At 42.7% G+C, this 23,353-nt stretch overlaps 1 protein-coding gene across 3 annotated transcripts; it reads left to right on the top strand.

Moving 5' to 3' along the window:
• Window positions 1–1,768: 1,768 nt before the first annotated feature.
• On the top strand, window positions 1,769–19,748 carry ypel1 (yippee-like 1). Of its 3 annotated transcripts, none has more exons than XM_042099887.1 (5): window positions 1,769–2,504; window positions 5,868–6,152; window positions 12,087–12,130; window positions 14,011–14,119; window positions 15,726–19,748. In XM_042099887.1, exons 2-5 carry the CDS (start codon window positions 6,036–6,038, stop codon window positions 15,813–15,815), a joined length of 360 nt encoding a protein of 119 aa, XP_041955821.1. In that variant the 5' UTR covers window positions 1,769–2,504; window positions 5,868–6,035; the 3' UTR covers window positions 15,816–19,748. The 3 variants fall into 3 exon arrangements, with proteins under 3 accessions (XP_041955821.1, XP_041955822.1, XP_041955820.1); XM_042099888.1 differs by lacking the exon at window positions 1,769–2,504 and adding an exon at window positions 3,630–3,824; XM_042099886.1 differs by lacking the exon at window positions 1,769–2,504 and adding an exon at window positions 3,632–3,862.
• Window positions 19,749–23,353: the final 3,605 nt, after the last annotated feature.

The raw sequence follows: 23,353 nt of genomic DNA, 5'->3' as shown, positions 1-23,353 counted from the left end.
ACACATACAAGTCCATTGTTCAGCTTGTCACGTTCAACTGATACCACACTATGATCAGGTGGAAAACGGAGATAGTAGAAATGGTTTTGAGGTCCTTACTCTTCCGTGGTTCTACACAAAGGGATACTCACATGTGTCACAAGGTCAGCCACCTTTTAAAGGCCACAGTTCTAGAGGTGGGGGAGAAGTGTCTCTTAGACCTGCAGCCCTGATGCAATTTAAAGGTACTTGATCACTCACTCTCTAGTCATCAAAGAAAGAGTGTACAGTTTATAGGCTTACTAACAGTATTTACTGTTTACAGGGTATTGTTTCACTTGCTGACAGTGACGGATTTGGTTAAAAGAAGAAAAAAAACAGGACAGTGGTCTTGGTGGCCTCTTCATGATGAAGCAATGACGCATGCATTATCATCATTAACTCAAACCCTCCTGTGAGCAGCCCAATATGTTTATTTGTCATAATTATTAGCCAATAACATACAGGTCTTTTTAAACAAACCATGCATAATTCAACATCTCTGTTAGAATTCCGTTCTATAGTTTATGCAACAAACCAAATATCAGACCCCTTATGGTGGCAATTATCTTTTTCAAGTTATTTAGGCTAATTCAGCCATGTTGGCTCTGATCTTATCAGTCACCCATTCTGTCAATGTTATTCACCACAACTATATTTTCTATATAAATATCCTTATATAAATTCATTTTGGATGGAAACTGACATTTTGGTAAATTGTCCATAGCTCCATTAAGAAGACAAATGATGTGCTACATTATAGCCTACCTTAAAACTGATGACTGTGCTCAACAGGACAGAACAGTATCACATTTGAGGACAATTAATCCTATCTCTTTTAGGCTATCTGGCTATTTAGCACGTGCACTGTTTGGCTAAACAGTTTGTTTTAATTTTCTTTTGATTTCTGGTAGTTGTTTTTTGCTTAGTAGCATCTCGACACCCAGCAGGTGGCGACAAAGGAAAGTGATTGACAGATCTAATAAATAAACGGCTCTGGTGACTGATGCTGCGCATGACCTTGCTACATAAAGAAACGAGGGAAAGTCGGAGGGACCTCCGGCAAGGCCAACAGACTTATGCCCCATGTAGCCATTTTACATAGAGTGAAAACTAATCCTGGATATGCTCGTTGATTCGGATCTGCTTCAAATAAGATGATTTCCTCTACCAAGTTTTTGTGCAGCTTATCCTCAGACAGACGACCCAAACCTCCTTGGAGGAGGTAACAATGACTCCTAAAAGTAAACGGTCCAAGGTAATCAGCATTAAATGGCCAATGTAAGCCTAAATTACTGTAATGGATAGGATATATTAAGTTAAAACCATTAAATAAAATATGCTAAGCTAAATACCCCCCCCCCCCCCCCCCCCCCATAATTTACAGAGCTAGAGGCTACAGAGCTTTATCTTTTTAGCTCACTGAAAAATCAAGGTCACGTCATTTATTGGATGAATTGGGAAGACAAATACAATGTGATAACCTCTAGCTGCTACATTACGTGGTTTAGTAGCACATGGGGCAGTCGTGTTACATAGGCTATGCTTGATGCTTCGATTTGCGATTTATTTACGGCGCGCTCACGTGAGAATTGGCACGTGTTACTGACGTGACCGCGCAAAACCAAAAACAAGCGACGTCGTTGTGCGCATGGTCGTCGATCGAGCAGATGGAAATGATTGGCCAGTCACGATTCAGGCTGTCTTTGCTTTAACAGGGTTGGTTGGTAGAGTATATTCTGACTTTAATTGGTCTCTATACTGTAGAGGGAAATGTCGTCAATATCTGCTTATTTTTTCATACTGCGTTCGATGATATTTGTGGCCACGCCACAGTGTCAAAACAAAAGGTATCTTATGCAGACAGTGTAAGATGAAACATTGCGGCGTCAGTTGTCAACTGTATAGACTATCCACTAAATAGAACGGCTTTACACCTATGAGGCTTTTGAGTTTATCTTGCCTTTAGGAAAGGTATCCTGATCATCCTTTTATTTAGAGCAAGTCGATGGGTTGCGATTAGCCTACATCTTTGCTACTTTCATTGAGCACTTCTTATGCAGCCATGTATGACTAATGTTGTTTGAAGGGAACCAAGAAGTTTTGTTCTACGTAGGTTTCAATCAGGGAAAATGAATTGAGTTAAGCGACATTTCGTCTCTTAGTATTTCGAGACCCTTCTTGGAATTACTGGAATAACGGACTCATTGCGCAGTCTGATAAAGTAAACGGGAAATCAAATTCTGAATGTAGCCTCGTTTATTTGGCGAGCGCTCAGCTAACTCCCTCACTGTCGCCGTTGAAACCCTGAGGAGACAACCATCTCATTCAATAAAGCGGAATCAATTCAGAAGAATGAATATAGCACAGTGAGGAGCATCTCTCAAGAATCGTCGTAGCCTGCCACAGTCGTGGTGGACACACTGCTTGTGAATGAGAGATAACATTACCGTGGAGAAGATACTTTCTCCACTTCCACCCGAAAGGTACAGTTTTCTTTGCTATTTATCTCACAAGAACTTGCGTGTTATGTACCAGATTACCTAATGCATGGTTGGCTGCACCAAATTGAGACTGCGTGTAGCCTAACGCATAGCATTTGTCTTGATTGAAAAGCAGCTAATGATCAGCGCAACTCTAAATGCAATAGAGCATACCTTTTATCAGCAAGTATTCTAAAGGTCACATTGACATATGAACGACATGCCATGTAGTGGAGGCGATAGCAAGTCAGACAAATGAGCTCATAAACAGTCGTGCTATTTAATAAACGACATTTTAAAAGTGTATTATTGTTGTCTGTAGAGCCAAAAGAAACCAGGATAGGGCACCGCCTTGTGCGATTCAAATGCATCACAAGTTATTAGCTAATAAGAATGGTTGCAAAATGAAAACATATGACATCATCAGGCTCCTTGCTATGGCTAGACACGCTTCCTCTTCTACCCAAAACCACTTACGGCCACCCTCAATTCACAAAGACGGTTAATATATAAAACAGTATAAAAAACATTATACTGCCAATGTAGATATGATCTGGTAACGTCGTGTTGTTGATAATCTAATTTTAGGCACCATTATCATTCTCTACAATGGAATCTATTGAGAAAAATTCTGCAGAATGGCTTACGTGACCGTTGTTTATTTGAGACCAAGTCATTATTTATAAGGCATAGATGACGCATAAACTGGGGAAGGCGGTTATCCTTTTGTTTCAGAAGTCAGAACTGGACTCTTGAAACAAATTGAGAAATCAAACATACTACTGCCAACATACTGAATTCAATGACATTGTATCAATTTAGGAAATTCGATTATTTATTCACACTGAATAATAATAATAATAATGAGTTAATTGATTGACGTAGGCAATCATTTTTTGTGTCACTGGGGGGGGGGGGGGGGGGGTATTTCACTTTTCAAGTAACTGTCACATACGGTAAATTATTGGATATTAACTTTTTAGTGATCATTGTTAGTATTTATTTACACATCCGGGAGTGTGTCGTCGACCTACAATGTAGTCCCTCCTTGCTCGCTTGAATATTGGATAGCGGTGCTGTCAGTCATTACCCTGATCCGTCCTTCTAGTGACGTTTTCATCCCAAAGCAGCCAGGCTAGTCCATCACGCACACAAAGACTACAACAAAGACGACAGAAATGCACACCATAGCTGGCACACAAGACTGTCAGCTAGAATCTATTCATGTTTTTTCGGGACATTTTCTATAATTTGACATGTTTGAGGGGTGACACTGTCTTCGTCGTGCCATGAAAACTATTGATATCAACTACATCGAAAGACGTATGTGATAGGCTTCGTTCTGAGATCAAATTCAGGTGGTGAGTGTTGATCCACAACGAATGCATGAACAGAAGTTGGTGTTTGATAGAACACAATTAAATTTTGACAAGTAGTTGACTTAGATTGACACCAATTGCACTCTATGGATCTGTAACGTCAGAAAAGTTACAGGATCAGGTACTTGACGTATTGGGTCGGTGCATTTTAGGAAAGCTCTCTTAATGAAATCAGGCTACATCTAGTGCACCATATCAAGTTAGATGACACATTAATTCGCTGGAATGAGACAGTGGATTCACAACTAAATGATCGAGTGATGTGGAAATGCAAGAATGGAATTCATCCAGACTCTTGCCTAGACAGGCAATGGCAAGTTGTTGCAATATTGGAAGTTGTTACTCAGTTGAACAAAGAAAAAGGCTGGTTTTGTTGCCCATTGTTTTGAAAATGCATTAGCCCGCATGCGGTGGTGGTGCTATGCTGGCCACTCTGAGGCAGATCACCACATGCTTTCCTTTGTTGTGACTCGAAGAGCTCTAGACAATTGATTTGTGCCTGGCAGCAAAATGACAAAAAGCAGCCGTTTTAGGAATTTGTATAGATTGGCAGTTCAACCACGTGTAACATTTTAATGCGTAACCCTGTATAAAAGGCAAAGAAAACATTTATTCCGTGTTTCTGGTAATGTTTCAATGCATATAGTTGCACATTACATTTTTCCTTGGATTTTTGTTTGATCAAGTTATGTCCTATCGGAGTTATTGCAAAACAGGATTTATAATCTGCATTATTCCCTTTAATTTACCCTTAATCCGACAGTTGCACTCCCCAGATTTGCTCAAGATTAGCTTTATCCTTGGGCCACGCTTCCTGTTGGCTAGAATCGATCCCAGGTTAACACGCACGTTTAGCCTCCTTTGTTCAGCAACACATGGCAGGAATGGACTTCTAGCCTCGACAAACAAAATTTGCGTTTTTTTCTTCCCACAACTTCCTCATGTACCGTCACGCTAAATGCACGGTGGACTTGGTAAATAACAGTTTGTAATGTTATCTGACCGGTGCTATAAACGGAGCAGAAGTAGGCTAATACTGGCGTCTGTGTCGTAGAAATATGAACTTCCTGCAGTAATGAAGTAGCGATAGCTGTGTTCTTTTGATGTGGTCGTGGCTCGGGCCTGGTTTATCAACTGCGAACTCGTGTAACACATTGGAATTGCAGTTAATGTGCTTTTGAACCGTCGAAATAGACCAGCTGGACAAAAATGAGGGAGCTATTAACACAAATCCTACCTCTCTCTATTCTTACACAATGAAGCCTCTCCTTCTGTAATCTATTTTGTAGAATCAGAGAGCAGACACTCTCACTGGAATATGTTTCACTCAGGAAGCATGACACGAACCTGAACATATTGTTGGAAATGCATAGAGGAAATTGTTGCGCGGCTTCAACATTTTTTTGTTGCACTCGCAATTGTGAGCGCGCGACTTGCGCTTTAAGTTTCCTGTTCTAATGCGGAAGTCAGCTTGTGTAACTACCAACGTGCTCTGGCCTCAGTTCCTGCATCAAGTTAGGCACTTGAAAAACATCACCGTAGTAAACGTTTTATCACAAGCACCTATCAGAACAGTTAAATCAATTGTTATTATTTTATTATTATTACCAATGGTACTCAGTTGTGGGCATAACCACAAAGTAGGACTATGCCTTTAGTGAGATTGCATTATGCCGTTTAGAAAACAACGTTTCCACAAGACATTGAACTTATTTAATATAATGTTATATTGAAGAAATTAGAGTTAAATAAATCTTTGGGCTGAAGGTGTGTTCACTGATGTGTGTGTGGGGAGAGGGGGGTACTCATTAAGAGTCATTTAGGAGTCATTAGTGAGATGGCCTGAATGTAGGCCTTATTTGGGATTAGTTATATACTACAAGTAGGGAGTACAAGTAGGGGCAGATTTAAGGAAGGCTAGGGTTCAGTTTAATCCAACGAAATGTGTCACCTAACTGGTTGCATCCTTGTGACTTCTCTCCTCTAGGTTGCTATTTCTCCTGTGGTGTTTGTGTGGAACGTGCCACACACCCACTCCAGAACAACGACGGCTTTTGCTTGCATCTTCCAGTGTTTCTTCTGTCAGCAAGTCCAGCAGAGTTGCAACTCATCCAGCGCCAGTCCTGAACCCAACGAAGAGCAGCACGAGAGTGAGATGGTGAAGATGACCAAGTCCAAGACGTTCCAGGCATACCTGCCCAACTGTCATCGGACATACAGCTGCATCCACTGCCGAGCTCACCTAGCCAACCATGATGAGCTAATCTCAAAAGTAAGCAAAACATAAGAGCACGCACACAACCATACATGCATGCACACACCTGCAAGGCCCTTCCTTTTTTGACAATTCTCAAAAAAATTGTCCTATGTCAGTTTTAAATGTACAGCTATTGGTGTTTTCACACCAGTTCTTCCAGGATTTAGAATCCATGATCTAATTACACAGAACTAGGTATAACAATCTCAAGCAGCAAAAGTGAGAAGACGGAAGATATAGCCATGGTTAACCTCAAACTTCCTTGTTCTGTGCTCAGCTGAAAACACATCAAGAACCAAGCAAATTGCTCTTGTAATGAACCTCAGACACAGCATGCAGCACAAACACAGAGTGCCATGTCTTACACCGTGAAACGTACAGCAATATCACTCCGCTAATGTCTTGTTGTGATTGCCATATTATGTAACGACAACCACATCCCAATGTTAGGTAGATAGTACTTATCCTGGTTTGTATAGTAAACTGACAAAGAAAACTTGTGGTTTGTTTACATATTTGATACTAAGTTTCAACGTTGTCATGTAAAACTGGTTTCTTCATTTCAAGGAGCTTGATTGACTCAACCTTTTAGAAGAGCCTTTTGCTTACCTGATAATGTGGTGGATTGGTCCTGGCAGTTGCTCATTATACTGCTTTTGGAAATACTTCATAGAATTGTTTCTAGGTTACCTGACATCCATTCACAACAATTACATAAAAGTTCACTTTTATTTATTAAGTATAAAAACAAGTATGCAAAGAATCAAAAGTATCAAAAAAAATTAAAAAATAAAGGAAATGCATTCATTGAGTAGGCCTTTAGGGAATTATGTTAATTGGCAGTAGCACATCTCAGAACATGCTATTAATCTAGGTGGTGTGAAGTGTTTTCAGGTTTCTCTTTTTTTGTGTTGTGGCATGCTGTGGCATGCTTTTTAGCAAGTCAGGGAACAGAATGTTGCAAGACAAGTCTAAATGAATACAACCATGTGGCTGTGGCTAATGCATGCCTGCTCTGTAGGATAATTAAGTATTTGCATGTTGTTTATTTGCCCTTACCAGACAACTAACCCTGAGGATGCAAGTAAACTGAACCACAAAGTTAGTTAGAGAAGCTCTGCCGAAGATCTCTCCCAACATCTGAAAAGAACCCTTTCCAACAAAACACTCTGTTCCCCAAATAATAGGCGCCTTGTATTGTGGAGTTTTTCCTTTGGCCGAATACACTGTTGTGATCTGGAGGAGGCCCAAGTGTTGTTACCAGGGGTATTCTTGCAGTTAAGCAAAACCAGGAAATATATACAAAGTCATTTCCATGTCATGGTTTACTGAACCAGTGCCTCAGGGTGAGACCGCAAATAGCATTAATGTCTGGTGGCATTCCTGAGAATAATTGGATTGTCCCTGAGTTGGGCAGCAGTACTCTGCCACTGTACCCCAGCAGAGGATCGAACACCCTTCACCTGTGCGCACACATGGCCTTCCCTTTTGAGAAGGTATTTGGGAAGGACTTGCCATTCGACAGAGGCACTTTATATGCCCCCATTTTTCTTGCAAAGCTAGTGGAAAGTCTGGAAAATCTCTGTATGACTTGAGTCTCAGAACTTGTGCTTTGTGGCTGCGTGCTCAGCCTGGCTTCATCCATAAGCTGATTATGTCACTGGTCGAGGAGATGGCAAAAGTCCCTCTCGTCTCTAGCAGTAGGCTCTCCTGCATAATTGTGTAAAATAATTAAGTCATTGAAATGAATAATCATTAAATAATGTGAGCAACTAACAGTATACAAAAAGGAATTGATCATTAATGTTTTATCCTCTTTGCAAGCAAGCCTGTTATTATTTTAAGCCTGTCATTGATGTTGATTGGGTCTGTGTCTTGAGACTTTGAGGGCAAGGATTAGCCCAACAGAACCAGCGCTCGCTACCGTCAACCATAACGTCAAGCGGAAGGTGTTGATGAAAGTGGTTGCACAAAGCCAATCCTATTGTCCCATCAGGAGCCGATTGCCGGTCACGGCTTTGTAGACGCTTGCTCCTCAGAATGTGAGCTTCCTCCTCTGTTAGAAGCCTCTAGATTACCAATTAGGCTGCCGGAGGCAGGTTACTGTGTCATGGCCTCATTTAAGTAGCAAAGTTTGTCTGATGTTGAGCAATGCATGCCACACTTGTAAACATGTTTTCTTAGAAGACTTCGAAGTGTCTCTAAGCATTAAAGGAAAAAAGGGACAATTCACAGAAGTGTGCCAGCCCGCCTCGGTTGGAAGAGAGGTTTCACAATTCCTACGCTGTGATGTCAGCGTCTGCCAAAAAAATTGGAGAGGCATAAAAAAAGGGGATTAGCAATTCAGCATTGGCTTAAGAAATGCCTGTTTCCAATGCTGGTCCGTTGGAGCAGCATCAAACGTTCGCCATGGCAGAGTGTGTGCATGCTTTTTTTAGTTTTGAACCGCTGATCAGAGGCTGCAATGCAGCATGTCATCCTCAGGTAATGGGGGAGTCATAGTCACGCACTCCAGACAGCTATGTGACTTTCACCTCAGCTATGCAGATCCTCCACTGGCCAGCCAGAGTCCAGCGTCGTCTCTGAAATCACACACTCGTTGCGCAAGCCTTCTTAAGAGGCCGACCGTCTGTAACGGTGCATGGGCTGACATCTTTGTTTAGATGAGAAATTTTACACTTCTGACAAGGGAATAATTTTTTGACATCAGCAATCAGCTGGTCTTTCGTAAGCTCCCAAACGACACATAAATGAAGATTATGAATCCATTTGAAAGAATAGCCCTTTGTCTTAATGCCAGGCCCAATGTTTTGTGAAGGAATGCTTTGCTTGGGTGAATGTAAGAACTTTAGCAAAACATTACCTCCCCTGAGTTTTCCCAGAGGGTCTCTAGACTGGGAGGCGAGGATGACAAATATGTCATACAATCTCCTCATGGTTTTGTCCCCTGAAAGTCTGGTGTTCCAGGGTACAACTCAATTTGAAGTACTGAAGTCACTGAGAAACTTTTAATCCCCGCAACCTGCCTCCAAAAGTAATGAAATACACTGAAATAGATAGATAGATAGATAGATAGATAGATAGATAGATGCTTTATTGATCCCCAGGGAAAATTCAGGTCAGCTGGACAAAGTCAAAGACTGTTACTGTTGCACTGGTGTAATTACATCAATTACAGCTAATTGTGATGGGGGGGGGGGGGGGGGGTCAGTGCTGTTCCTGTACTCTGTGCTTGTGGGGGCAGTGCAATCAAATCAGCTCATTTGAGGAGAAGTCATTACAATCACCGCCTGTTTATGCTACTAAGATAGCGCTTGCCCATATGCAGTGTGCTGGGTATGGGAGGCAGCCTGACCAGCAGTGGCGGTTGAATTATTACCCAAAATGACTAACAGGCATCCTGTTTATAGGCAGTGTAATCATGAACTTCTCTGCCCCGAATCGCCGCCCTGACAGTCTGGAAACAGGATGACTGGCTGCCATTAAGGTCTTAAATCTGTTTTGCCAACGGCTGTGCTGGCATGCTGGTGTTCAATACAACACATTCCCAAACATTTCCATGAAGCTGAACTCGGAACGCAGGGTAACCTGCAGAGTTATGTGAGTCACATATCCGTTCAAACGGCCCATTTGCCAAACCACCTAAAAGAAAAAGTACATGTAGCTGATTGCTGTCTTCTCTCTGTGCAGCCGAATGACCTGAATTAAGCCTATTAAAACCAAGCACCTGCACGGTAAACCTCTAAAGCTATGACATACAGTAGATTCGTTTCCTGCCATCGTTAATTATGAATACTTTAATCTTTTCTGGCTCTCATTATAATTGAATAATTGGGTGATGGCTGAGAATCTTGTATTATCAGATCTTTTTTCTTTACCTGCTGTATGCTGTGAAATGGACTAATTTACTTGGCTAAAGGCCAGGTAGCTTTAGACAGCTTTAGACTTGGCTCCTCCTCGGTCTTCCTCAGTGTCAGTTTACCGTAAATGACACACTTTCCTTTGGCCAGTTGCTAACACAATTGTGTCAGGGAGCTTGTCCATAATAAAATCCAACAGTGTGATGCCCCCCCCCTTGTCTCTGTCTCTCGGCTGGACAAAAATAGGCAGTAGAGGCTGAGGTTGCAAATGGGATTCATTCAGCACACAGGGGGAATAAAAGGGGAACTTGGTCCCCTGGCGCTGGCATCTTTATGAAGGATCTATATTCCCCCCTTTGGTTTACCAGCGCTCGCCGAGCTGCGGAGGGGTTGCTGAGGCCGGGTGTGTGCGGCTGGGTTAGCGGCTGGGTTTGCGCCTGGCTGGCTCCTGCTAAGTCCAGCAGAAGAGTCTGCGGAGCAGCTGGTGGCTGTATTAGCCTGCATTAGACCCGGGGCCTCAAGGGGACTTTAGTGATGGAAAAAGAAAAGCCGATTGGTCGCTGTCTGTCCCGCTGCTCTTGACCGAGGATGACAGGCGGCCACAAGGGGCAGACAGGCCAGTGGCTACACAACAACAACAACAACAACAACAACAACAAGAAAAAGATACAGACACCCTTTCACACACGCAGACTTTTGTGTCTGTTTTTGCACGTACACTATGCAGAGCCAAGGTGTTTGTGTGTGATGTGATTATGACGCATGATGATTCAGACTGAAAACCTGAAGTAACTAAACCTCACCAACCTTCACTCTCACCAACACCCTTTTTCAGATGATCAAAATCAGTTTTTGCACTGCACTCTTCCAGGTAGCACTGAATCAGGGCAGATCAGTGTAACCAGTGACGTCTGTGACTAATGACTAATGAGGAGCATTTGCACCCTCTGGCTGGAGCGCACACAGCATAAACACAGACTGAACGCTCTCTGTAGAGGACCACTGTTCTGTGTGAACATTGCCGTGGCAGCCATGACTAAAGCCAAAGTTTATGATGACTGTGGGAACAGCTGACACGCATAGACAGAGGTTGTGCATTCAGTGACTGCCAAAAACATGAAGTCTTGCGATGTTTTCAACGCTGTATCGAAAGCAGACGGCTGTGAGAAGCCTTATGACGCTCACATTGAATGTGATCACAAAACTTCCTGGTTTCACTCCAGGACCTTATTTTAACACCTATTCTAGTCAGAGTGGTTCAACAATGAATTATTATTCAGTCTTTTAGCAATACAACAGTCAGTATGGCTCACCAATATGCTGATCAATTCAGAGTGGTTCACTAACATGCATGTCATTGTTTTTTAACAATAAGCTAGTCATTATGATACACCAATATGCTAACCCATTCAGTGTGGTTCACCAGTATGCTAATCAGGATGGCTCAGCAATGAGCTAGTCAAGAGTTTTGTGGAAAAGGTCAGCTAAACTGTAAATATAGGAAGTCAAATGAAATTACCTCTGTTGTGTGGCGCAAGCTGCAAAGTGTCAATCTCCTCTGACCTACATGATCCATCCTTAGACACTGTAATTGGGGGGGGGGGGGGGGGGGGATATAAGGCTAATGCTGTCAGCCTGCTCTGCTCTGCTCTTTTTAAAGTCACCAGTGCTAACAGGGGGAAAGCAGGCTGACTGGTCTCAGCTACATGGTTCTTTTGTGCTTTCATTAGCTTGTGCCTATACTGTTTCTTCATTGTGAGCCCCTGAGTAACAAGAAACGACACACACACACACACACACACACACACACCCCTTGCCCTTAAGCCAAAGACTCAGCTTCAAGGGAGTTTTCAGCAGTACCACCTCTTACCTCCCTTCTTTTTTGGTTTCTAACCCCCCCCCCCCCTCCCCTTCCTTGTATGTGAAAGACATGAGGTAGCGAAGCAGAGGAGTGCACATGTGAGCATTCCTCTGGGGAGCCGTGTGTTCTCATGCACGTGGCTGTCTTGCAGGATCCTTGCCAAACTCTGTTGTCTATATGTGTCTATATGATCACTCACCCCCCCCCCCCCCCCTCTCTCCTCCACAGTCATTCCAAGGCAGTCAGGGACGAGCCTACCTCTTCAACTCTGTGTGAGTATCTTGCACTCCCCCAGATTTCTCTCCATCACGTCAATTGCCGCTTCAGAACAGGACTGTTTTTGTTATGACCAAGACCAGCTGTTAGGAGGCGTGTTTCTATTCCAAGATGGCATCTGGCCATGGCACAACACTCATACACAAACACAGTAAACACAAACACAGTAAACACAAACACAAATGGCGAGCTCTCCCCCACAGCTGCTTTTCATACATGTGTTTACAGGCCTGGAATTGGCTGGATCCGAGGACAAACTTGTCTCAGCGGCTTCCAGTACTTAAAGAGTAGCCTTCGCTCCCATTCTTTTTTTATGACACTGATCACTGATCTCCATACAGATTGGATTGGCATCAGTGGATCATCTGTCCATCACTTTACTGCAGCATCCAAAGTGACACGTTTTTTGTTGGCCTGCATAAGTGACTTGACAGTGAAGTCATGCTGCGACAGATGACAGTGCTAGATGGCCTTTGAAATGCCAGCTTGACAAAGCATGGAAATCGTGACCATCAATTTCACAGTCAGAAATATTCCTCCCACACACAAACAATAGAACCATGAAAAGCCGCTCAGGAGGAGCCACATGGGGGTCTTGGGCGAAATGCTGTCAACAGTAGTTAGCTCACTTGTGTTGCCATTTTTATGGATGGCATGTCAGAGTGTCACATTTCATTCGCATGTCGTCGTTGCTCAAGCATTAAAGGAATTATCCGGAGTAAAATGCACTTTAGATCAATTTACGGATGATTGGGAGTACATACGTTGAGTTGACATCACAATCATGTCATTCGGATGTTTTTTGAGAAAGTTCTATTTTACCGTTTTTAGTCAAAACTCGTTAGCCTGGAAGTGACCAGGGCAAGTCATTTCGCCGCTACAAAACGCTATTTTTATACCTCTTCTACAGTTCCAAACAACATTACACTTACGTGGTAGTGAGTAGAGGGTCCCTAAAGCCAAACCGAAGTATCCCGAGGTCTTTATGTGGTCGGATAGAGAGTCCAGAATGAATTTCATCAAGCCAGTACCTTTCTGGAAATGTTGCTGCTGCAGCTGGCGTCTTTAGGGGAAAGTCCGTAGGAGTCGATTGCCGAGTGTGGAGTAACACGCTCTGGAAATTCACAATTTCGTCGCCGTTTAAAAAAAAAAAAAAAAAAAAATGGTCCAGTCCATACAACTTCATTTCAATTTCGAAAGAAATACTGGACTATGTTTTTTTTTTTTTTTAAAAAAACGGCAACGAAATTGTGAATTTCCAGAGCGTGTTACTCCACACTCGGCAATCGACTCCTATGGACTTTTCCCTAAAGACGCCAGCTGCAGCAGCAACATTTCCGGAAAGGTACTGGCTTGATGAAATTCATTCTGGACTCTCTATCCGACCACATAAAGACCTCAGGATACTTCGGTTTGGCTTTAGGGACCCTCTACTCACTACCACGTAAGTGTAATGTTGTTTGGAACTGTAGAAGAGGTATAAAAATAGCGTTTTGTAGCAGCGAAATGACTTGCCCTGGTCACTTCCAGGCTAACGAGTTTTGACTAAAAACGGTAAAATCGAACTTTCTCAAAACACATCCGAATGACATGAATTTGATGTCAACTCAACGTATGTACTCCCAATCATCCGTGAATTGATCTAAAGTGCATTTTACTCCGGATAATTCCTTTAAAGTTCAGTGTGTCTTGCAGACTAGTGAAAGCGCTCTCTTCCCCACGCCACTGCGTTTCTTAGCCACTGAGCTCCACAGCCTCTTGCAGTCAATGTTTACATCAGCTGACTGGAGTCTAACTGGCGTGTGTGTGTGTGTTTGCCATTGGTGGTTGGACTCCATGGTGTTTACAGATGCTCCTCTCTCCTTCTCCCCTGCAGAGTGAACGTGGGCTGCGGCCCTGCCGAGGAGCGGGTTCTTCTTACAGGTTTACATGCCGTAGCAGACATCTACTGTGAAAACTGCAAAACCACTCTGGGCTGGAAATACGTAAGTAAACACACCAGAATGTTTTGCTGTCAAACATTTGGATGCATTGTTATTTTTGGTCATGAAGACAGTAACTAGACAAAGACTAACATTACGATTGGCCTTAGTACCGGTGTTAACGGTGTTAAAATTAACACAAACATGTAGACAAGCAGCTGTAGAGAGACTTGTTTGGACTTGTCTGTGTCATCCCCCTCTCAGCGTCTGCACTGGTATGCAGTAATGATTTGGACTAGGGTCACTACTCTAGTGGGCTAATAAAGTCCGGGTGGCCTTTATTTTTGTATCCTAAAACCGCACTGTAAGGCCTATTATGAGGCCAGTCATGACTAACGATAATAGCAATACCCTGTTAGCTTATATCCATTTGGCCAAAACATGAGAATGGACTTTTTATAGGGCCATTAGGTAGATCACTCGTCACTGTAGCAGTGCTAATGCTGGATCTTTCACCCAGGCTTTTGGACCTACTGCGGCATGGTTGCCACCAGTGTTTTGACTGTTGGAGTTGTGTGTATTGTTGTGGTCGTGAAGCTAGTGTTTGGACTGTTGCTGTGGTTGCTGCTGTTTGCTCATCCCGACACCCTATTCCAGGGTTACTTATTTATGATCAGGCTATCTGGTTACTGAGCCATGGTCAGGGCTACTGGAGCACTGTGCGAGGGCCTAAAATGGCATTTGCCCACAGAGAAAGTTCTCATTGCAAAAAAGAGACGCAGCTGCCTTTGAATGGCCAGGTTTAGAATTTCATCTGTGATTACTAAGACCAGCATGGGTTTGGTTCTTATCGACAGATCCAACACATCTTTCACCTCCGAAGCACATCGAGGAACCACCTGCTTCCGGCTTGATGCTAATTGATATCTTAGCGCTTTGTGTTCACATTACTTGCACATTTGGCACTGGTGTCTCTTAACAGCACTTTACAGTCACCCTTAAATGAGTAAAGGGGAAGCACTTGCCGGTTCAGCCAGGTCCTTTTTGTAGCCGCTGAGAAATGAAAGGCGAATGGAAGTTTGGTTTCCTTTAATGTGCACTGAGACAGAGATATTCAGAGAGGGAGAGGGAGAGGGAGAGGGAGAGGGAGAGGGAGAGAGAGAGAGAGAAGGACTGGATGAGTCATTCTGTTCCATCAGAGTAATTGCAGAGGGAGGCATTCGTTCCAGGATGCAGTCGGACCTGTTTCTCCAGGGACCTCCAGTCTCTCTCTCTCTCTCACTCTCTCTGATTTAAATGTCAGGCGCTTAAGAGGAACGTCTGTCAGGTAATTGAGAGATTACTATTGGACGGGGGAGTTGAGGTTTGTCCCAGGGACAGATTTTTCTCACGCCACTCTCGGGTCCCAACACAAATGGTGCAGAATGTAATTTGTGCGTGCTGACGTATGGTTATCAATTATGTGTTCCATTTTGGAGGGCTCTGTGTGGTTCTGCATCCATGTTGCTATTGTAGCTCAGTTCCTGCAAGGAAGTCAAATGCACTATCTGTACATATGTAACTTTTCAAATGTGACAAGGACAACCATACAAGCAGCTGATTGTTGTGGTGTTGGTCAGCTGATTTGGGGACCATGTTTCCTCACGTCTGGTGTTTTGTCCCTCCACAGGAGCACGCGTTCGAGAGCAGTCAGAAGTACAAGGAGGGCAAGTTCATCATCGAGCTGGCCCACATGATCAAGGACAATGGCTGGGAGTGACCCCTCAGGATCTTCTCTACTCCCTTGTTTTGTGACCTTTTTTTGGCGGGTGGCCCTGCATCGGACTTCACAGGGCGACACACCACAACACTGACTTGACGACCCCCCCCCCCCCCCCCTCTGCCACTTTCTTGCCTCTCCTCTCTCAACAACAGATACAACAACACCCCCCTCCCCCCCCAGTCTCCCACGGCCTCTGGCCTGTTTTGAAGCTCTATAGCAGGGACATGGCAAAAGAGTAAGGGATATTGAGTGAGAGAGAGAGCGAGCGAGCGAGAAGGAAGGAGAGAGCGAGCGAGAGACACAAGGAGACTCTTCCCCCCTCTCCTCCTCCCTCCAACCTCCATTTGTGGTCACATAAACTTTTGTCGAAGTGACATCCATGCTCTCTCTTTGTATGGTCTGTGGGTGGACAAGAGCCTCTTTCGTTGTTCTCCTCCTCTACAGGTTTGTTGTGCTTTAAACTACATGTGTACTGCTAAGTGTGAGAACAGGCAAACCGTGCTCAGAAGACGCTTCTTTTCTTTTTGGACATGAACCTGGGACAAGGTGTTACATGTTGTTAGCTTTTCATGTCCATTTTTGTTTTGGTGTTGTTGTTGTTGTTGTTTTCATTGACGCTCTTTCTTTTTTGCGGGAATCTTTTATCTGATGGCAGACTGATGTTACTGGTTAGCATTTCTCTCCTCTTGTGTCAGGTGTTCTCACCTCCTCCTCCTAAGCATGCTTTTTCTTTGCTGTGTAATTGGGGTAGGGGTTGGGGATTGACTTTGGGGGGGGGGTGGGGGTGGCTGGAGTTGGGATTGGACATGTAGCAGTTCTGAGTTTTGTTTTCCTTTTTTTATTTTCTGTTTGATATTACTTTTATTTTCGGGGAGATTGGCGGCATTGGCAGTGGCATGACGTTGTGTTTGTGTCTCTGACATCCCTGTGTTTATCTGTCGTGTTGTGGTTTGTTCCCAACCCCTCCTGTTCCTCCTTCTCCGATGACTTCACCATGCAATCACTGGGACCTTCCCATCCCAGGTACCAGGATGGCCCCTCTCACCCTGTCAAGCATCGGTCGCAGTTCCTGGTGCTTTTGTTTAATTTTACATTTGTGTCTTTTTTTTTTTTTTTTTATTACGTGGCATTGTGTGGCTGGTCCCATTTTGCAGCAGTACTAAATGTGGAAAAAATAGGATTTAAAACAGAAAAAAAGAGATCAAAGCAAATTGAATGCACTGGACAGTAGGGGAAACTTTTGATTCTTTTGTCAAGCCGTGAGTAGAATGTCCGTGTTACTCAAAAAAACTGTTTTTTGTTCCCTTCCTCAACCATGCCAAATGTGTCGTAGTGTAGCCTAACCGTTCCAGGAACGTTACAGTAACGTTACAGCAGAATAATCCTATCCATGTGTATGTTCATCTGTATGCAGACGTGACATACTCCCGCATACAGGTGTGGACATGCTCATGCATACTGTGTATTTGTTTGCGCATTACATTATCGCATACTTGAATGCAGATAACTTTGTTTGCACTTTGCGGAGGCCTTGTTCATGAGTTTAGAGGCAAAAGTCTTGTCTGTCTGTCTTTTTATGGCCTTTTTCTCATTGATGATTGAATGATTGTATAAGATGCTTTGAATGCAGCGCAGGGCTGGATGATTGCAGGCATCATCATCTACCCATTGCGTCGACCTTCCTCTTTGTTCCTCCTTCCTTTCAGAGTATTACGTGACGGCAAAGGCAAAATTTTTCTTTTTCTTTTCTATATTTTTTTTTTGCTTTCCTGTTGATCCGACACAGTTTCTCTAAAGACACTAGTAGTTTTTTGATTCACCTCTCCGCTCTGCACATGGATAGATGCATGACTCAAAGCTACCCTCACCTTTTTGATGGATATGAAATCATGGTTTTATTTGATTTTTTTATTTTTTTTTGCAATATATTTTGCTGCTGCTAGAGAGATGCAATCCCACACGCTTTCACTTTTGATCTTCTGCACTTTACCGCTGTCCGAGAGCATACGAATGGCCATGTTGTTTCTAGATGTTTCCATGTCTTTGCCTCTAAGCAGCATGAATCATGTGCCTCTTCAAAAAGAAAAAAAAACCTCCCTCTCTCCTCTGTTGTGCAGTGCATGACTCGATGAACCCAGCACATCTACGGTAGCCCACATGGGCAGAAAATTAATCTTGAAAAAAATATATATATACATAAAATAAAACAAGCTTCACAGCTTCAACCTCACAGAACTATATCCAATTAGAGAGACTATTGAAAACAAATCATCTACTATTTTTTCATAAGTCTACCTGACAAAGTTATGAGAGTTACTATGATTTAAAGGGTTGTATTCCTCAGAGTTTAGTTGTAGTGGGACATTAATGGGGAGGGGGGGTTGGGGCATATTCTCCTTCCATTGAAAAAGGTTGGGGTAGTTTCCCGTAGGCCTGTATTGAGAGTGACTCCGAGCAGGTAGTTAAATAGTGAGGTGTGGGGACGGTGGAAAATCAGCAGTGGACGCTTCAGTGTTCATTGTCCAGGTCAGTCAGGTCACATGACCTTTTAATCAGTCAAAACAAAGACAATGCAAACAATATAGGTGTAGTGGTATCCTACTTGAAAAAAAAACTTACAGACAAGACATTGTCCCTGTTACAGTTTTGTACATAAAGTAACATATTTAAGGTTTTATACATATTTCTACTGGGTTAGTTCCTTTTACTTCCCCGACTTGAAGCACTTTTGTTCACGTACCTCTGGCTTTATGTGTACGTTTGTATGTGTGTATGTCTTAGTGTGAGTGTATGTGTGTGTGTGTGTGTGTGTTTTGTTACTTTCCCCTCGGTTTGATTTCCATTTTTGTAGCCACTGACTTGCTTTTCCTTTTCTTTTCATTTCACTTCTGTGTTCGATCTCGTTGTCATATGTGCTGTCACACTGAGTAGTCAGTAAGTGCTCTCGAAGCACAGTGGCATACTATAGAAGCCTGGCTTCTGGAGCATTTTTACAAGGCGATTTTGTTTGTTGTTTGTGTGTGTGTGTGTGTTTTTGTTTTCCTCTTTTTACTTTAAGTTGTACCCTTTGGCGAAAGCCTAGTAGAAGTGCAGTCGGCTGGTCATGTTATAGTGTTGACTGAAGGGTGGGGTGAGCTGGATTCTCCTGCCGATTCCCAGGAGAACATCGACCAAGACCGTTTCTCACAAGATTTCCCTAAAGACTGTAAACAAAAACAAATAAAAACGTACATTTGCTGAGGCCAGTGTCACTGTAAGTGCACACCAAATAATTTACTGTGCTCTATGGAGACTTCTAATGGGTGAACAAGTCCATGCTCCTGAAATACATTCACTATCAAGAATCTCACACTGCTGGATACACTTGGAAAAACCAAAAAAAACAACAACTAACAAACAAACATGCTGTGGCCTCTCGTTTACCAAGTGTGACATTCTGAATAGATGTGTAAGGTTATGAAATGTGTATTCTAATCTAAACAAACTGTTTTTATTTTCTTCCCACGGCAGCATCAGGAGGTAGATCTTTGTCGTTGGCTGCCAAAAGAGATTGTTTATCCCAAGCTATTTCTTTTGGTGACACTGGCTTCAATCTTCTTTATTGTTTCAAAGAAATGTTCATCTATAGGATGTCACTAAAGACATTAGTCTAAGGCATCATAGGTATGCAAAGGTAAAGATTGTAAGTTTGAAGAATTATTTTCTTAGGACTGTTAAAATATAAGGTCTAAAGCATGTTGTATTTATAATGGCTCTATTAAGTCGTGCCTGTTTTTTTTTTCTTCAAAAAGCAAAAAAATATGCTTTTTTCTTTTTACTTGATTACATTGCTTTGCATTCTGTCCTAGTAAAATGTCACATATGTCTGTTTTTCACTGTATTGTAAACTATCAGATATCACAATAAACCTTAAATGGCATTTCGTGCTGAGCTTCTGCCTCTTCCCTTGGTATTCCATTTTTTTCTCCAACACAATGTATGTCGGGTGGAGTCTGCATGCCTTCTGCAAATTTACTGTGTCTAACAGACGTTAGAGATTAGTTCAGTCTTATGCAATTTCTGAAATTACTTTGAAACTCTGAAATGTGATATGTCATCAAGCAAAACCGCAGAACGGCATGAAATTTATGAGTGGAGACACTTTTTGAACAATTTTCCCAGCAGAGATAATGATTTTTCACATTTTTGGGGCCTTCTTTACTTAACGAGAGTTAAGAGCCTGTGGTGTGGAGATGTGTGGCATAACTCGGGATGGGCTTAGGTGGAGAGTGGTGTGAAAATGTGATCATAGACTTGGGACTTGGCTCCAGGAGCAGCAAGGAAAGAGTCAGATAAGCAGGTTTGTTGTTTGGAAAAACTGGCCAGGGCTATCCAAAAACATTCTTGGCCAAGGAATCAAATTAATCCTGTAAATTGTTCAGTACTCTAGAGATTGGCAAGCGCTTCATTTTTTTTTTTTTTTTTATCAGTTTTAAAGATTAAGGAGAGCTAGAGGCCAGTGGTGTTGATGTAGGGGTGCTTGAGGAATGTGCTGAGGTGGACGAAAGTGAGGTTCTAATGGTTTGGTTTCAACTAACAGTGAGCCAGATCTCAATCAGCAGTTTGACCCTCCCTGGAACCAAGAACTGTGCTAATGGCTAAACCCACATGGTTGCTCCAAAATGCTGCGGGAGAATTTCAGATCCTGGAATTTCCCACACTGCATAAAAGGGGGCTTGTGGCCTGCGACAGATAGACAGATCCACATCTTAAAATATACCAGCTAAAACAATCTCAAAAGACTTGACCTTTTACTTAACCTTATCATAGAAGAGCAACTGTGTTTTTAGAACTGAAAGGTGAGAATGGTAGTAGTAGCACGGTCTAGTGTTGGTGGTCAGGTAGGTTTTACCTGTTGCATGTGCATCTTCTTTCTGTGGGATCCATCACTTGGTATGGAATGAACACCAATAGGGGACAACATGAAGGTTGCTTTGAAGGGATAACATTTCCCCCCCCATTTGTTTACAGTTAGTGGTGCTGTATCATTCACTGTATGACAATCCCATGTGGAAAAATATTTAAAAATGTCATAGTACATACAATAATAGTTAGTTAGTTTAAAAGTTTGTGTGAACTGACCATTTTCATATGGATTCATTTGGGGATTTGTGGACTTCTGTGTGAAATTTTGCAGTAGGTGTAATTTAAAATAACTAAGAGATAACATTCTATACTTTAAATATTCTGTGATGATGTGAAGAACAGACTGCTGTCCCTGTTAGACTTTGTTATAGTCAGTTTAGCATGCCAACCATTGCATTGCACAAAGGGTTGCCAATGCATCAGTGTCTGCATTTGCAATGTCTGCTGGATAACGGTTTATCCTGCTCAAAGGGGAGGTTTATAATGACTAGACTGTGCCCATACATCAAAGACCGGAAGCAGTTGAATTTAACTCTACCAGTGCTGTGATCCATGTTTGAAGTCCAGCTGGAAGTATGGCTCTGTTCTCTATCACAGCAGGGCCAAGGCTGTTGGATCTCTTGAAATGTCCAGAAATGCTACAGGCAAACAGGCCTGTGAGCCTACCTTCCACTTACCGAGACCCAGCCAGGCAATCTAAAGGGCTACAATGAATCAACAATTTGAGGTGCAATTATAACCAAATATTGTCACATTGATTAACACATGTGTCACTTCACAAGTGTTCAAGGCTCAGCGTAGGACCAACCATTTTCTCTTTTCAACCCCCCACCCACGTCTCTCTCTCCTTCTTTCTCTCTCTCCCCTCTCTCTCTCTCTCTCTCTCTCTCTCTTGAACAGGGAACAAAATGAGCCCTGTTTTTGTAGATGCAAGTACAGCTGCATTCATTTAGCTTCTGAAAGTCAGGCCTTAGCAGCAGTTAAAGAAAAGAGACACAAAGTGCACATTTAGCTAGCGCTCCATCAGCGTTCACTACATTCTCCTCGGCTAAGTCCTCTGGGAGCCTGTCACTCCTTCTTCCCCATTTCCTTGCAAGGGTAGGTGAATGCACTCTCTCTTTTGAAAAGAATCATTCAACGATAACTCAAATTCTCAGAGGAGGGCCCGTGGGCATGAGGACGTGATTTAAAACTACACTACAGGATTTGTCATACTAAAAAAAAAAGGCGGAACTCTCCAAAACAAATTCGAAGACTACGACTGCGTTCAGATGTATTTTTTGTACATATCTGTAGTCTGTAGACTTTAGTCTTTAAGCTTGTGCACTGTGGCCTCGACCCCTAGCACTTCACTTCTGCGTCCACTCTTGAACATTCACACACATTTGAATGGGAGAGTGCTGCTGCTGGTCCATTATGACTAATACAATGGCACAATACGTTTGGAGACATCCCAGTTCAGTACAGTATAAGTTCCCACCCCATGGCCCTCGAGACGAGCCAGCCTTTCTTTGTCTCTGGGTCCTGGGGTAGGCCTATGCCTCGCTTTACCATACAAGTCTGCATTTTTGTATCGGCTCCAATTTCATAACAAAGACTGGCGATGGTGTTCCTGGATAACACATCTGGACATCTGAGATAAGATGTGAATTTGTCTTTTTTTCCCTTTTAGTCATGTTCACTCAACCTTTCTCTGTTGTTCTCAGTTCTAAGAATATAATGCGGTTTCCTAGCGACAGTAGCTCTGTTACTGTGTACACATAAATGTTATGTTAGGCATGTGTTTGTGTGTGCATGAAACAACTGTCCCACCTCTTCAAAGATGACAGGCATGATTACTATTTGAGAGCCTGGCATGTTGGACAAATGCAGCCAAAGTTCTCTCTCTGCGAATGTGTTTGTCTCTCTCGCTCTCCCTCTCTGTGTGTGTGTGTGTGTATCTTTAATGTGCTTCTGTTTAAGGGGAAACCCCTCCTTGTTAACATGCTTGGTGAGAATGTTTGTGCAAAGGCTGGTCTGAAATACATGTCTGTGTATTTTCTGCATGACACAGGCTCCTTGTCTCCACAGTTCCCAGGCGTAGAGGTTTATCATTAGAAGCTTGCCTGGGAGACATAGGCTAACCCTCAACCGCCTTGGGAAGGAAACCAGAATTATCTCAGAATTATTATGTTTACCATTAGTAAAAACACTTTTGTGAATGTGAATTCAGTTATGATATGATCGGTCTTGACTTATTGGCTGCTAAACTACAAAGGCTTATTGCTGTTTTTTCTCCAGGTTTGTTGTGCAGTGCTGTGTGGTTATGTTTCCATGGAAACCAAAATGCCCAATTTCATGCCAGACACCCTGTGTCTCAGACAACTTTATTTTTAGGCAGAGGTAAAAAAGACTAAAATCAATTGATACTGGCAACACACTGCATTTTAAGCGGTAGTTTTCCCCCGAACTCACTGGTGCTGCTCTTTCTAATCTAGGCCTACTGGGAGGTATTAATATATGGTAGAAGGTTGCTGCTTTAGATCATTATTGCCACCAGTAGATTAAGTGCTAACAAAGGTTCACTGCTTATGCTTGTAAATAGAAGTTTAGTAGAAGGATAAGTTACCATTGCAAGCATGAAAACAAAC

The sequence above is a fragment of the Alosa sapidissima genome, chromosome 8 (assembly GCF_018492685.1).
Source record: "Alosa sapidissima isolate fAloSap1 chromosome 8, fAloSap1.pri, whole genome shotgun sequence".
Taxonomy (NCBI): domain Eukaryota; kingdom Metazoa; phylum Chordata; class Actinopteri; order Clupeiformes; family Clupeidae; genus Alosa; species Alosa sapidissima.
The sequence above is the reverse complement of the archived record's forward strand: the minus strand, read 5'-3'. Positions and strand labels throughout refer to the sequence as shown.